The sequence below is a fragment of the Girardinichthys multiradiatus genome, chromosome 13, assembly GCF_021462225.1.
Source record: "Girardinichthys multiradiatus isolate DD_20200921_A chromosome 13, DD_fGirMul_XY1, whole genome shotgun sequence".
Classification (NCBI taxonomy): domain Eukaryota; kingdom Metazoa; phylum Chordata; class Actinopteri; order Cyprinodontiformes; family Goodeidae; genus Girardinichthys; species Girardinichthys multiradiatus.
Window position 1 is genome coordinate 34968213 of NC_061806.1, and position 13959 is coordinate 34982171.

Sequence of the window (13959 nt, forward strand, 5' to 3'; positions counted from 1 at the left end):
GTTGGGTGGTTTCAGCCAAAAATCGGTTCAAATATTATAACTCGGATTGCTGGGTTAGAGAAGAGACTACATCATGCCTCATCAATCTTCATAGACTGCAAGGCTATGATCAGTATTGTAGTCAAGACAACCAACTCGGAAGCCAAGTCAAGGCCAACCCCAAAACAAAACAAGACCAAGTCTGTGAGAGAGCTGCGACTGACCCCAAGACCAAACAGATGAGAGAAATTTTCAAGACCATCGCTGTAATTATGATACCATCGTTGTTGCTGTAAATGTTTAGAGAGAATCCTCTTGTTGCACAAAGTAAATTTGTAAAAAGTATGTTTAATCCCTACTGAGTCTTTTCGCTAACTGTCAAGCGCAGTAAGTGCATATGTAAAGGCAGAAAGCACTCGCAGTGTTTTATATTGCATATGAATATTGCTATATTTTAATGCAATAATGAATAAATGCCTTATATTAGAGTTGTTTTGTTCAGCTCATAGCCCAGGTGGGTGGGATCTCTGGCAATGCATCTGGCCTTCTTCTGGACTCATGTGACATAACCCGAGTCCAGGTCTGGCAAACGGCATCTCACAATCCCCTGTGCTTTCTTCACCACCCGTGCTACGTCTTTACTCTCCTGTGCCTTGCAACTCTTGTACCACACTGTCATGCTGAGACACAGGATGCGTTTGTGTCTGTGCCCCTGTAAACGTTTGTTAGTAGCTGAGGAGAATCCACATTGCTTTAACTTTTTCAGAAAAAAGAGCCGGGGGGGATGTGTTCTCAGTCCAGGAGAGGTCAGTGGAAATGTGAATGCCCAGGAATCGCTGTCCACAAGCTCCACCACTTCCACCTGTATGCAGAGGGGAGCGTGTTCAGTCCTCCTGGACGTCCTGTAATCCGTTATGACCTTCTTGGTCTTGCTGGTGTTCAGGTAGAGGTTATTCCTGGTGGACCACTGTGTCAGACTGTGGAGCTCTTCTCTGTAAAGAGTCTCATCACTGTTTGATATGAGACCATCAACGGTAGTGTCGTCGACAAACTTCATGATCATGTTTGTGTTGTGGATGGCCGAGCAGTCATGTGTAAAGTGGGTGAAGAAGGCAGGGCTGAGAACACAACCCTGTGCTGTGCCCTTGTTGAAGATCAGTAGGACAGATGCGAGTTTCCCTATCCTCACCTTCTGGGACCTGTTGGTGAGGAAGTCACTAATCCAGGAGAGGAGTAATGGAGATAAACCAAGGTTGTGGACCTTCAGGGTCAGCATGTCTGAGGGACGGTGTTCAAGGCTAAGCTGAAGTTCAATAGAAGCATTCTAACATATGTGTCAGGATATTGCAGAGGAGTCAGGGCCATGTGGAAGTGGAGCGCTAACAAGACAGCATCCTCTGTAGAGCAATTTTTCCTGTAGGCAAACTGTAGGCTGACCAGGCCAGCTGGGATGGCATCCTTGATGTGCTTCAGGAGGATCCTCTCGAAGCAATTCATGATGGCTGAGGTCAGAGCGACAGGGCCATAATCGTTGAGACAGGTGATGTTTCGTATTTTGGGCACTGGCACAATGATGGAGGACTTCAGGTAGGCAGGGACAATGGAAAGCCTCAGGAAAAGGTTGAAGATGTCCAGAAAAACACCAGCAAGTTGGACAGCACACCATGTCTGGACCTGCAGCCTTGTCAATGCTTACTTTCTTTAATGTGGAGCTTACTTCATGCAGCTAAAGGACGAGTAGCTGATGCTGCAGCTCTGACGGTGGATGATATTCAGACTTCCTGCTACTTGGAAGGTCAAAGCATGAAAAGAAGCTGTCTAAGGTGTCAGGCAGAGCTGGATCATAACTGAGCTGCTGTTCACTGTTCTCATAGTCCGTAATGGCCCTGATGCCTCTCCACATGATGGCCCTGATGCCTGCTGAATGGCTTTCCTCAGCTCTCTCAAGGGCCCTGTTGTAGGACAGTTTGTCTCCTGATTTAAATTCTGCATCCCGGGCTTTTAGCAAAGTCTGCACTTAGCTATCTACCCAAGGTTTCTGGTTGGAAAAAATTTTTTTTTAACGTGGGTATAACAATATTAGTGCATGTAGAACAGCACATATGATGTATATTCCTCCAGATCAGCGTCCTCTTTGAATAGATTTGGTTCTCTGGTGGGAAACTTTATAAATTTGTAGAATTTGGACAGACCAGCATTAAGTTCTACATGGTTAAAGTCTCTAGCTACAATCTCTAGATTTTCATTTGGCTAATGATAAAACTCCTCCAGGGCTAGCTAAGCATTAGCTCATGGTGGTATGCAGCATGCTATGATGATAACAGAGCAGAGTTCTCGCACCAGTTAATGTAATGTTAGTCATTTGTCACTTTGACCCACTTTAGGATTGAAAACCTAGCGCTGAATGATGCATCAAACCAATAACCCAAATCCGTTGTGCTAAATCAACACAAGGTGTCAGGATCTGCCATTTCGGGCTTTTTGTTAGTTTACTCTTCTCTTTTAGATGTTTTTTCTGTTCCTTCTGATTAGTAGTTTACTTCTGTTAAGTTATTACTTTTTAGATTCTTGTGTTCATGTGTTGTTTTATTTTTCTGATGCGGCTACCGAGCTCTTGTCTGCGCTTTGGTCCGACCCACAGTCCACCCCCGAATTATTAGGAACCAGCCAAAAAGAGGACCAAGCAGAACCAGAGATGATTACCTTGTTTGAGTATTTCCGACGTGCCGCGGAGAAGAGCGCACGTCAGGATCAAGAGGAGAGAGAGCAGCGGTCACTGTTTTGGGGCACAAGACTGGATAGGCCTCTTCCGGGTACCGGTCCGCTGCGACACAGACCCTCTCCTCATCCCCGGAGTAAGTCACTGGCTCCAATCTACTTTTCCTCCTCGTTTTTGGAGCCAGAGTTGCCTGCAGCGCACTCTCCCAGTTCGGAGCCTGCCCCATCTCGTCGGAGATGTCGCCGGCGCCGCAAGCAGTCCGCAGCAGCAACAACGCCTGAGCTCGTCACGTCCACTGCTGCAGCAACAGCAGCGCCTGAGCTTGCCACGTCCGCAGCAGCAGCAGTAGCAGCACCTGAGCTCGTCATGCCCTCTGCTGGTCTCCGGTCGTCGGTACAACCTCCTGCTCCGCCATGGGTTCAGGCCAGGTTGCAGGAGATCAAAAAGGAACTTATGAAGTCACGTTGCCTAGAGTGTGTTCCTCACTTGACTATCAATCCTCAGGATCTGGTTGACGTGCACACTATTTTACTAGAAGAGTTTCTTGCAGAGGGATGGCCAGACGCTCCAGCTCCACTCTCCGCTGGAGGTCCCTTCGATCCTCTTCTCGTGGCCGTTAAGGCAGCCATGCCTCTGGACTCACAGCATGCAGCTAAGCCTACAAAGCCTCAGCTGGTTCCTTGTTTCTATGTCGGTGTTGTCTACGTTTCTATGTCTATGCTTTGCTATGCTTCGTTTATGCTACGTTTTGCCATACTACCTGGAGTGTGGAATAAATTATGATGCGGCTACCGAGCTCTTGTCTGCGCTTTGGTCCGACCCACAGTCCTCCTCCGACACTATCTCCCTGTTTCATATTAGCTTCCTGGTTTTCATTCTTCCTCGCTGGTTCCTCTTGTCTACTTCCTTGTTATCTTCCCGAGGTCCTCCTAGTGGTTTGTTTTCTGTTTGTCTCCTGATATTGTGCTCTTGGAATGAGCTGCCTGTACTTTGAACTCAGCCTGCCTGCCTGTAACTCTGTGTGCAATTATCAAATTAAACCTCAAGCTACTCACCATGCTGCCTCCTTGCCATATTCTGCGCTCTGGTCTTACCTTCAAATCCTCGACCTTGACACAAGGTCTAATTTGGGTTAGCAAAGTAACCCAAATTAGACTGGTTTTACCCAGACAGCTTTTAGATAGTATAAGTAGAAAAACAAGCCCAATGTGTTATGATTCTCCTGTGTTAGGTGTTTGTGTTTTCAACTTCTTGTCTGTTTCTCTGCAATTCCCTTTTTATTTGCCGTTTTTCTGGTTATTCTTAGTATATTAGGGTTCAAGGTTAATTCTGGTGTTTTGATATTTGTGTTACTCCTCTGTGTTCCCACTCATTAATTAGCCTCAGTCCTTCAGATGCTCTGCATTCTCCCTGCCACCAGCTGCTCCTTATTTCTGCAGATTAGCCCTACCAGTTCACAGGCCCACCGTCCAGCTGGCCTGTTGGTCCTACAAACCCCAGCTCAAGATGACAACGTTTGGAACTGAACAGCTTTAAATTGGTTCAGATTTACATAAGTAGTGAGCAGGTCTGTATTATATTATCTTCACAGCTACAGCTCCTTTGGGATATCTCTGACTTGCAGGGGTTTTGTTGGAAGAGCATCTAAAAGAAATCCATTGTGTGAACTGCTGGTGAGGAAAAACTGGCTCATGATGTCCAATGAAGTTATAGCTGGTTAGAGTTCAAATGGCAGTTATATCAATTATTACAAAAGGACAGAACTTTTACTATTTATGCATTTAAATCACTTTAACCTGCTGAGGACAGTACAGTGGGGGTTTAGGTTGCAATACGTTGTGAGCATAACATCCTCTTTTTTGGTTGGTGTTTAAAGCAGATTTGTGAATCTGCAGCTCGCAGCTATTCGCTCTAATGAGAAACAGCTGAAACAAACCCCAAGCTTGCAATGTAGTCACCTAAGATGAATTGTAAAGTTCTGATCATTGACTGAGTATTAGAAACATTTATTCATTACCTGACATTTCGACATGAAAAAACATGGTTTAATTTTTAATTTTATTTAAACATACTTGTAAAAATTGGCTGAACATGCAAAGAACTCACATTTGTGTATTTATTTAGGTAACTTTTGAATTTAAAAAACCTGGTCAAGCCTAGAAAAACAAACAGAGGTTCTATCGGTGTATATCAGTAATTAAGCTTACCTACATTTTCCTTTGCAGGACCTCATTAAGACAACTAATACAGAAATGCAGACAGGGTAACCAAAGATACAAGGAACTCAAAAGAAATTAGTGTAACACTTCAAAAACACTGGAGCTGAAACTTAAAGTTATGATAATAAATGGAGACCTTTAACTTTTTTTTCCCCATGGTTACTGACTACTTCAAGCCCTTTAATACATTGACACAAGAGATGTGTAATTATCATACTCATACCTGTCGTCTTCCGCTTTATCCGGGACCGGGTCACGGGGGCAACAGACTCAGCAGAGACGCCCAGACGTCCTTCTCCCCAGACACCTCCTCCAGCTTCTCTGGGGGTAGCCCAAGGCGTTCCCAAGCCAGTCGAGAGAAATGGTCCCTCCAGCGTGTACTGGGCCATCCCCTGGGCCACCTCCCGGTGGGACATGCCTGGAGCATCTCCCAAGGAAGGCGTCCAGGAGGCATCCGATATAGATAACCGAGCCACCTCAACTGGCTCCTCTCGATGTGGAGGAGCAGCGGCTCTACTCTGAGCCCCTCCCGGATGGCCGAGCTCCTCACCCTATCCCTATGGAGGAATCTCATTTCAGCCACTTCTATCAGGGATCTCATTCTTTCGGTCATGACCCAAAGTCCATGGCCATAGGTGAGGGTAGGAACGTAGACCGACCTGTAAATCGAGAGCTTTGCTTTTCGACTCAGCTCTCTCTTCACCACAACGGACTGGCACAGCGCCCCAATTACTGCGGCAGCCGCACCGATCCATCTGTCGATCTCCCACTCCATTCTTCCCTCACTCGTGAACAAGACTCCAAGATACTTGAACTCCTCCACTTGAGGCAGGAACTCCCGTCCAACCTGAAGAGGACAAGCCACCCTTTTCCGGTTGAGAACCATGGCCTCTGACTTGGAGGAGCTGATCTTCACACTCGGCTGCGAACTGCCACAGCGCATGATGTAGGCCTTGGCTAGAACGGGCCAGCAGGACCACGTCATTTGCAAAAAGAAGAGACGAAATCCACTGGTCCCCAAACCAGACCCCTCCGGCCTTTGGCTGCACCTAGAAATCCTGTCCATAAAAGTTATGAACAGGACCGGTGACAAAGGGCAGCCCTGCCGGAGTCCAACATGCACCGGGAACAGGTTTGACTTAGTGTCGGCAATGCAGACCAAACTCCTGCTCTGCTTGAACAGAGACCGGATGGCCCCTAATAAAGGGCCCCCCGATTCCATACTCCTGGAGCACCCCCCACAGGGCACCACGAGGGACACAGTGGAATGCCTTCTCCAGATCCACAAAACACATGTGGACCGGTTGGGCAAACTCCCATGAACCCTCGAGCACCCTGTAGAGGGTATAGAGCTGGTCCAGTGTTCCACAGCCGGGACGAAAACCACACTGCTCCTCCTGAAGCCGAGGTTCGACTATCGGCCGGACTCTCCTCTCCAATACCCTGGCATAGGCCTTACCAGGGAGGCTGAGGAGTGTGATCGAAGCACTGCTTCCCCCTCCTGAGGCGCCAGATGGTTTGCCAGAATCGTTTTGAGGCCAACCGGTAGTCCTTCTCCATGGCCTCACCAAACTCCTCCCAGGACTGAGTTTTTGCCTCTGCCACAACCCAGGCCGTGGCACGTTTGGCCTCACGGTACCTGTCAGCTGCCTCAGGAATCCCACAAGCCAACCACAGCCGATAGGACTCCTTCTTCAGCTTGACAGCGTCCCTTACTACTGGTGTCCACCACCGGGTTTGGGGATTGCCGCCGCAACAGGCACCGCAGACCTTACGGCCGCAGCTACAGGCAGCAGCATCGACAATAGATGCGGAGAACATGGTCCACTCTGACTCTATGTCTCCAACATCCCCAAAGCTCTCCCGGAGGTGGGAGTTGAATACATCCATGGCGAGGGCTCTGCAAGACGTTCCCAGCAGACCCTCACTATACGCTTGGGCCTGCCAAGTCTGTCCGGCTTTCTCCTCCTCCAGCGGATCAAACTCACCACCAGGTGGTGATCAGTGGACAGCTCAGCCTCTCTCTTCACCCAAGTGTCCAAAACATATGGGCGAATGTCAGACGATACGACAATAAAGTCGATCATCGACCTCCTGCCTAGGGTGCCCTGCTTGAACACCCTTATGCTTGAACATGTGTAATTATATTATTGTTTATTGTTATAAAAAACAATATCATTGTAAGAATTGGACATCCTGTGGTAATACATGATAAACACTAAATAAAGATGTTTTCAAATCCTCTAATAAATCATTTATAATTTTCTTAGTTTATAGAGCAGTATTTGCTTTTGTGAGCCTCTGACTGTATATAGTGAGGCCCATATCACCCATTAAAAACTGATACACCAATTTATAAGTCAGTCTGCCAAGAAAACTTAAAAATCTGGAATGGAAAAGCTAGAATCAGCCTTGCAAATGTCAAAAAATACTCTGCCCTACTAAAACACAGCCTCCATTTTACTTTTAACCTCTGTATTTAACATACGTCTATGGAGTACTGTGAAATGCATAATTCAAAATCAAAGATGACTCTCTAATGGATAGTTAAGCACTGTAGATGAAAAAACTTTTATTAGTGTGTATGTATGTTGTCTGCACATGATCATCCTTGAAGAACATTAACAACAGCAGAGACCAAAGACCTACCGCTGAATGTGTCTTCAAGTCTTAATGAGTTGGATGTTTCTAGTGTTTACCTGAAAAGGATTAGCATAACATCAATCTTTCCCTACCTGCAAATGTTAGATCTTTCGGCTTGTGGATCTCAACCTCATGCAAAGTGTGATGTACCTGACAAAACTTTACTCAGTAACATAACAGCTTTATCTTGAACAAAAATTGCTGTCCCTTGAAAGCATCCAAGAACTCACATGTCTTATCTCACTGCTTCATCTGCAGTTGAGTTATTTGGCAGACTGCATTGGAAAAGGACTACTGTCAACAGTCTGCAAAATACCAATACTGAGAAGGCTGGATTTGTCAAAAAGCCGCTTTGACAATATACCCACTGAGCTTTCAACATGCTTTCAGCTCACAAAGCTGAACCTGTCCACCAACAGGATAACTGAACTGCCAAAAGGGTCAATACAGCCAATGAAGCAACTGCAGTCCCTAAATGTGAGTCAGAATTTGCTCACCAGAGTTTCACAGGATGTCAGAAGCCTCGTCTGCCTTAAGATCTTAGACTTTAATTCCAATCGTATCTTCGAGCTGACCTGTGAAGATTTTATGAACACAACACATCTCACAGAGCTTTACCTGAACACAAACCGCATTGCGAGACTGGATAAGTGTGTTGTTCAAAATCTCACAGGTTTAAAGCGTTTAGACTTAAATAAAAATCTTCTGCTAACCTTTGGAGACACATTCAAAGTTGCTTTAAAGAATCTGGAGTTTTTAGATATGACAGACACCTCTATAACGTATCTAAGAACGAGTGATTTTCAGAGTTCACAGTCACTTAAAGAGTTAAATGTTGGGACATATTTTTTCAATGTGGAACAGCCTGAAACATTTCATAAAGGGAACAACCTTGAAACTCTTGAACACAAAGAACCAATAATGTATGGATTACAGCTATTAGAAAATGTTACATTCAAATTCATCTATCAAAACATTATTCCTCATTTAAAAGTAAATAAGGATATATTTTTTCCCTTCAAGTCAATGAAAAGACTGAAAGCGATTTGTTTTGGGGATCACACTGGCCTTCCCTTTAACACACCAGCAGATATGCTTAGGGGTATGGAACATTTGGAGACTTTTACAGCTGTGAATATTTATGCATTCCTTCCAGATGTTGACATGCTTGAGCTTTACACACAGCTCAAGAGTCTATTAACTGCCAAAACTGATTTGTCAAATTTAAATCCTGAAGTCTTTCAACCAATCCAAAAGTTGCAGACTCTGGATCTTTCTAAATCTAAGCTGAGGTGTTTGGATTTTCTGGTCCGTGCCAGTCTTTCTGCTCTAAAATATATAAAAACTGAGAAACAATGAGCTCACTGTGATTAATGAAACTGTCTTCCAGTCTTTCCCCTTTTAACATACTTGAGCAATAACCCGTTCACCTGTGACTGCTCAAACGCAGGTTTTATCCAATGGGCAATGAACAACAAGCAAACACAAGTGGCAAACCCTCATCAGTATATATGTTCCTTTCCTGTCGAAAAGAGAGGACGTTTTTTACTAGACTTTGACTTCCAGTCCTGTTGGGATGATGGCAGCTTTTTTTACATCATTTCCAGCACTTATCTGGTTGTTCTAACTCTCCTTACATCCTTCATCCATCATGTCTTGAGGTGGCAGCTAGCCTACACATTCCACCTCTTCCTGGCCTTTCTATATGACAGCAGGAAGAGGACAAAGGGAGACCCTCAGTTTGAGACCCTCAGTTTGATGCCTTTGTGTCCTACAATGCCTATGATGAGAACTGGGTTTATAGAGAGATGCTTCCAGTATTGGAGGGAGAGCAGGGCTGGAGACTCTGTCTGCACCACAGAGACTTCCAACCAGGTAAACTATGGCTTAATTTTTTTCAGACTTTTTTGTTTTTGTATCATAAACCTACAGGGGTTGGACAATGAAACTGAAACACCTGTCATTTTAGTGTGGGAGGTTTCATGGCTAAATTGGACCAGCCTGGTAGCCCTTCTTCATTGATTGCACATTGCACCAGTAAGAGCAGAGTGTGAAGGTTCAATTAGCAGGGTAAGAGCACAGTTTTGCTCAAAATATTGAAATGCACACAACATTATGGGTGACATACCAGAGTTAAAAAGAGGACAAATTGTTGTGCACGTCTCGCTGGCGCATCTGTGACCAAGACAGCAAGTCTTTGTGATTTATCAAGAGCCACGGTATCCAGGGTAATGTCAGCATACCACCAAGAAGGACGAACCACATCCAACAGGATTAACTGTGGACGCAAGAGGAAGCTGTCTGAAAGGGATGTTCAGGTGCTAACCCGGATTGTATCCAAAAAACATAAAACCACGGCTGCCCAAATCATGGCAGAATTAAATGTGCACCTCAACTCTCCTGTTTCCACCAGAACTGTCCGTCGGGAGCTCCACAGGGTCAATATACACGGCCGGGCTGCTATAGCCAAACCTTTGGTCACCTGGCCACTATCCTGCAAGAAGAATGGATTAAAATCCCTCTGACCACTGTGCAGGACTTGTAGATGTAATTCCCAAGACGAATTGACACTGTATTGGCCGCAAAAGGGGGCCCTACACCATACTAATAAATTATTGTGGTCTAAAACCAGGTGTTTCTGTTTCATTGTCCAACCCCTGTATATGAGCAAGTTACATTTTGTGGTGAACATCTAACTCTCCCAGGTGGAGAGTCAGATTAGTAGGTGGTGGTGCTGTAGGTGGTTGCATGGCATTTGCTATTTTTAAATATATCCTAAATAAATGTTAATTAAAAAAGGTCAACCATGTGCAACTTGTCTGACACTATAATATTGTCAATGCTTAGTGACAGAGGTAGACTGGAAGTTTATTTTCCAGATTTTGTAAACAGTTTGCCACAATCTTTTTGGATTAGCAGTGAAAACTGTTCAAAATAATCAGATTTAACAATGTAAACTGCTTGTAAAGTGTTTTATCTGATTTGCCTGTTAGCCAAAATATCGACTGCAGATGTAGAAAACTGTAACTGTGCCAGGTAGTGTTTATTTATTGGTCAAACAAGAGGCTTAAACCTTTCTACAGAGGCTTGCATATTAACACCACTGAAAGGTTAACTGAACAAATTCAATTCTTCTACTGTGGGGAACATGTTCATTCTAGACCAGTCCTTATATGCCATCAGTTGAAATTAGCTTGTGGTTTAAAGTTTTTATAGATGTGTTTGCAGCTAATGCAAGCAAACTGTCTAACATAGCAGCTTCTTGTGATACGTGCAAAAAAACAGTTATCATTGATATTTGCACAATATTTAAAAATGATATCTTTAACAAACTGATAAAGTAGTATATTTGTTGCATTTACAGGTAAATCTATCATAGAAAGCATCTCTGATGGTATCTACGCCAGCAGGAAGACCATCTGTGTGATTAGCTGCAGCTACCTGCAGAGTGAATGGTGCTTCAGAGAGATCCAGATGGCCAGGTGGGGGGACTGTTTTTCAATTAATTGCTTTATGCAAGTCAAAAAAAGTAAAACATTCTTCATACACCATCAGCATTGGATTTGATAATTAAAACAACAATTTTTGTCTTCTTGAAAATGCTGAATTGACCAGATGCTGTTTCTGGTGACTAATACAGGTTAAAAAAAACTGTAAGATTTTTACTCAACCTAAATAGTGATTTCTAAAATTTGAATACAAAGATGGTTGGGGTTTGTAAGTAGGTTTGTTTCAAATACTTTTTACATTAAGCTTTGAAATTGTGAATCTGTTTTTATTGAGGTTGTCTGTATTCTTTCTGTCACATGTCCATTATATTTCATCCACCTTGCATTATATTTTACTGTTTTACAATGAAGGTATCAAGCTGTATGACTTACCTGCAGGTAAGATAGATAAAGAAACCTGAAAATTAATCTGAATTGTTAGATCTGCAGTCTTCCCTACTATTGTATTCACCTTAGTATGGCAATAAAATGACACCTTTGCGTCAAAAATCCTTTTTTATTCTTATTATATTTTTGCTGTTGCAATCAGAGCAATAAATACTAATTTGTAGAATGAAACTGCTTACCATGATAAGGACCATTTAAATAAAGTGTGAATTTTTTAACATTTACTCTCTTTCATCTGACCTTTTGTAGCTTTCGTATGTTTGACGAGCAGAAGGATGTGCTGATCCTGCTGTTTTTAGAGGAGATACCTCCCCATCATCTATCTCCATATTACCGCACGAGGAAGCTGGTGAAGAAACGCACCTACCTGAGCTGGGTTAAGGCAGCACCACACCTAGGAGTCCTCTGGCAGAATGTCCAGAGAGCTCTGCAGACAGGGGACGCTCTTACTGAGAACAAAGACCTGCCGACCCGACCAGAGGGATGTTGAGAAAAGTAACACAGATGTAAAAGGACCAAATAGTGAATCATAGAAGACTATAAAAAGTAATTGAACTATAAAAAGAAAATCCTACTCCTTGTCAATTTGCAGAAAGCTACAGTGTTGTAACATAAGTACTATGAGATCAGAAAAGGTCCCAAGGGTCAAGCCTTGGACATGTTCAGCAGCCCATCAGAATAGAAAGTAGACAAAATAAACCCAAATTGGTGTTTAAACCAGGGCTGCAAGGTGGTGCAGTTGGAAGTGCTGTTTCCTTGCAGCAATAAGGTCCAGGGATTGATTCCCAGCCAGGGGTCTATCTGCATGGAGTTTGCATGTTCTCTCTACGCATGTGTGGGTTTTCTCTGGGTACTCTGCCTTAGCAGTTAGAGAAGATGGATGTTTACACCATAAAAGCAATGTATTTTGTGTTCTTTAAAAGAAAAGAGAAAAATTAGACATGCTAAACCTGCAGAGGAATTATAATGCCACCTGTTAGGAATCTTTAATAAAGAAACTTGGCTAAAATTTAAATGCTAGTTTTTCTGTTGGAAATCTTAATCCAGAACCTTAGAGATTCCCAACATTTCATGGATAAATGTTATTCCATCTCACTACATATTTCTTTACAAACAAAAATTAAAAGTTTCAAAAATTTATTTCAAGATCACAAATGATCAGATTCTCAGAAAAGTTTAGTTTAATTGATCATTGTGTTGAATCAGTTGGTTTTTGGACTTTTTGTTCTTATCAAGATGATCAGTGGAGGATTAACAGCACCACCCAGTGTTTGTTCTTATAAAACAATAGCATCCTATTCTTTGCAAAACTCATTTTAATGAAAGGAAAATAGATTCTCATAAATTCTAAGGGTTTAGTTTTTTTTTTATTCCAGAAATAATCACTTACAATGGACATTTTTTATTCTATTTACATTCTCTTACTTAAAAGTAAATGTTAAAGAAACATTTTGCCTGTGTACAAAAAGACAAATCTTGAAAGCCACCGATTTGCTCTGTTAATGGCCTAGTGCAAATGAACACATCCCCACATTCCTAACACTGTAAACCTATTTAGGGAAGCTTTCAACTTTAATATTTGTAAATCAGTTCAATGCAGGGGAAACCTCCAAACATCTGAACCTTGTGCCAGAAATGCTTCTGAGTGACCTCCAGGCTAGCAGAGAAAGAGATCCAAGCAGGGTCCATGACAGAGGTGATAGAAACAGCTATGTCAGGCCGAAGTAAGGCACTCTTCAGTCCTATTGTGGTGGTCGTGATGCTGTCAGATAGGTCCAGGTGGTGTGGAGACTTTGATAGGCTCCTCCCTTTTAAAGTTGCATCTGTTAAATTAAAGTAGAAATTAGAACTCTGAACTGGTCTGTAAAAACCTTGGTTTTTGGACTGAGGAAGAGACCGACTCTTGATAAATCTTAATTTTAAATACATTTTTAGTCAATTGTTTCAGGATTAGTTTATGATTGTTAATCAATGCTTTTGTTGTTTATTTTACCTAATCATTGGCAAGTAGATTTGTACAATATAAACAAGTTGATTAAAGATGATTGAAAACCATGACCAAAAGAGTGATGCAACATTACCATGTAATGTTTATGTTTGAGAACCAAGGATTATCGTGAAGAATCTGGAAGTGAAGTTAAGTTAGTCTTGGAACCAACTTAGGCAATAATCAGCATACCTTTAGACAACCCTTCACAATGCAAGATCAGATAAAATATTATTTTAATAAAATAATGTTTCAAAGAATGATCTGCTGAATAAAACCAACCTTCTGGATGACCATTTCTCAACGGTGTCTAATTAGCTTTAGTAAAATAATGTTTAGGGACTATTATTTACTAGCTTGAAGACTAACAACCTTTCTGTTAAATATTCCCTAGCAGGCAAGCATGTGTTCTTAGCTTGTTAGCAGTGAAAGCTAACAAAGGAAGCTGATAGCTTAGCACCAGAATGAAACACACGCCTTTAAAAATACTGTTAATAAAAGGGTTAAAATGCATAA

The 13959-nt window shown here is 42.7% G+C and overlaps 1 protein-coding gene and 1 pseudogene across 1 annotated transcript; both read left to right on the forward strand.

Moving 5' to 3' along the window:
* The first annotated feature begins 7409 nt into the window (after positions 1-7409).
* Positions 7410-8723, forward strand: LOC124878729 (leucine-rich repeat protein soc-2 homolog). Its single transcript, XM_047382811.1, is given in 4 exon segments — positions 7410-7414; positions 7535-7735; positions 7737-8342; positions 8717-8723. Coding segments are annotated over 4 exon segments (819 nt in total).
* Positions 8724-8863: 140 nt separating this feature from the next.
* LOC124879525 lies at positions 8864-12224 on the forward strand (annotated as a pseudogene).
* The last annotated feature ends 1735 nt before the right edge of the window (positions 12225-13959 follow it).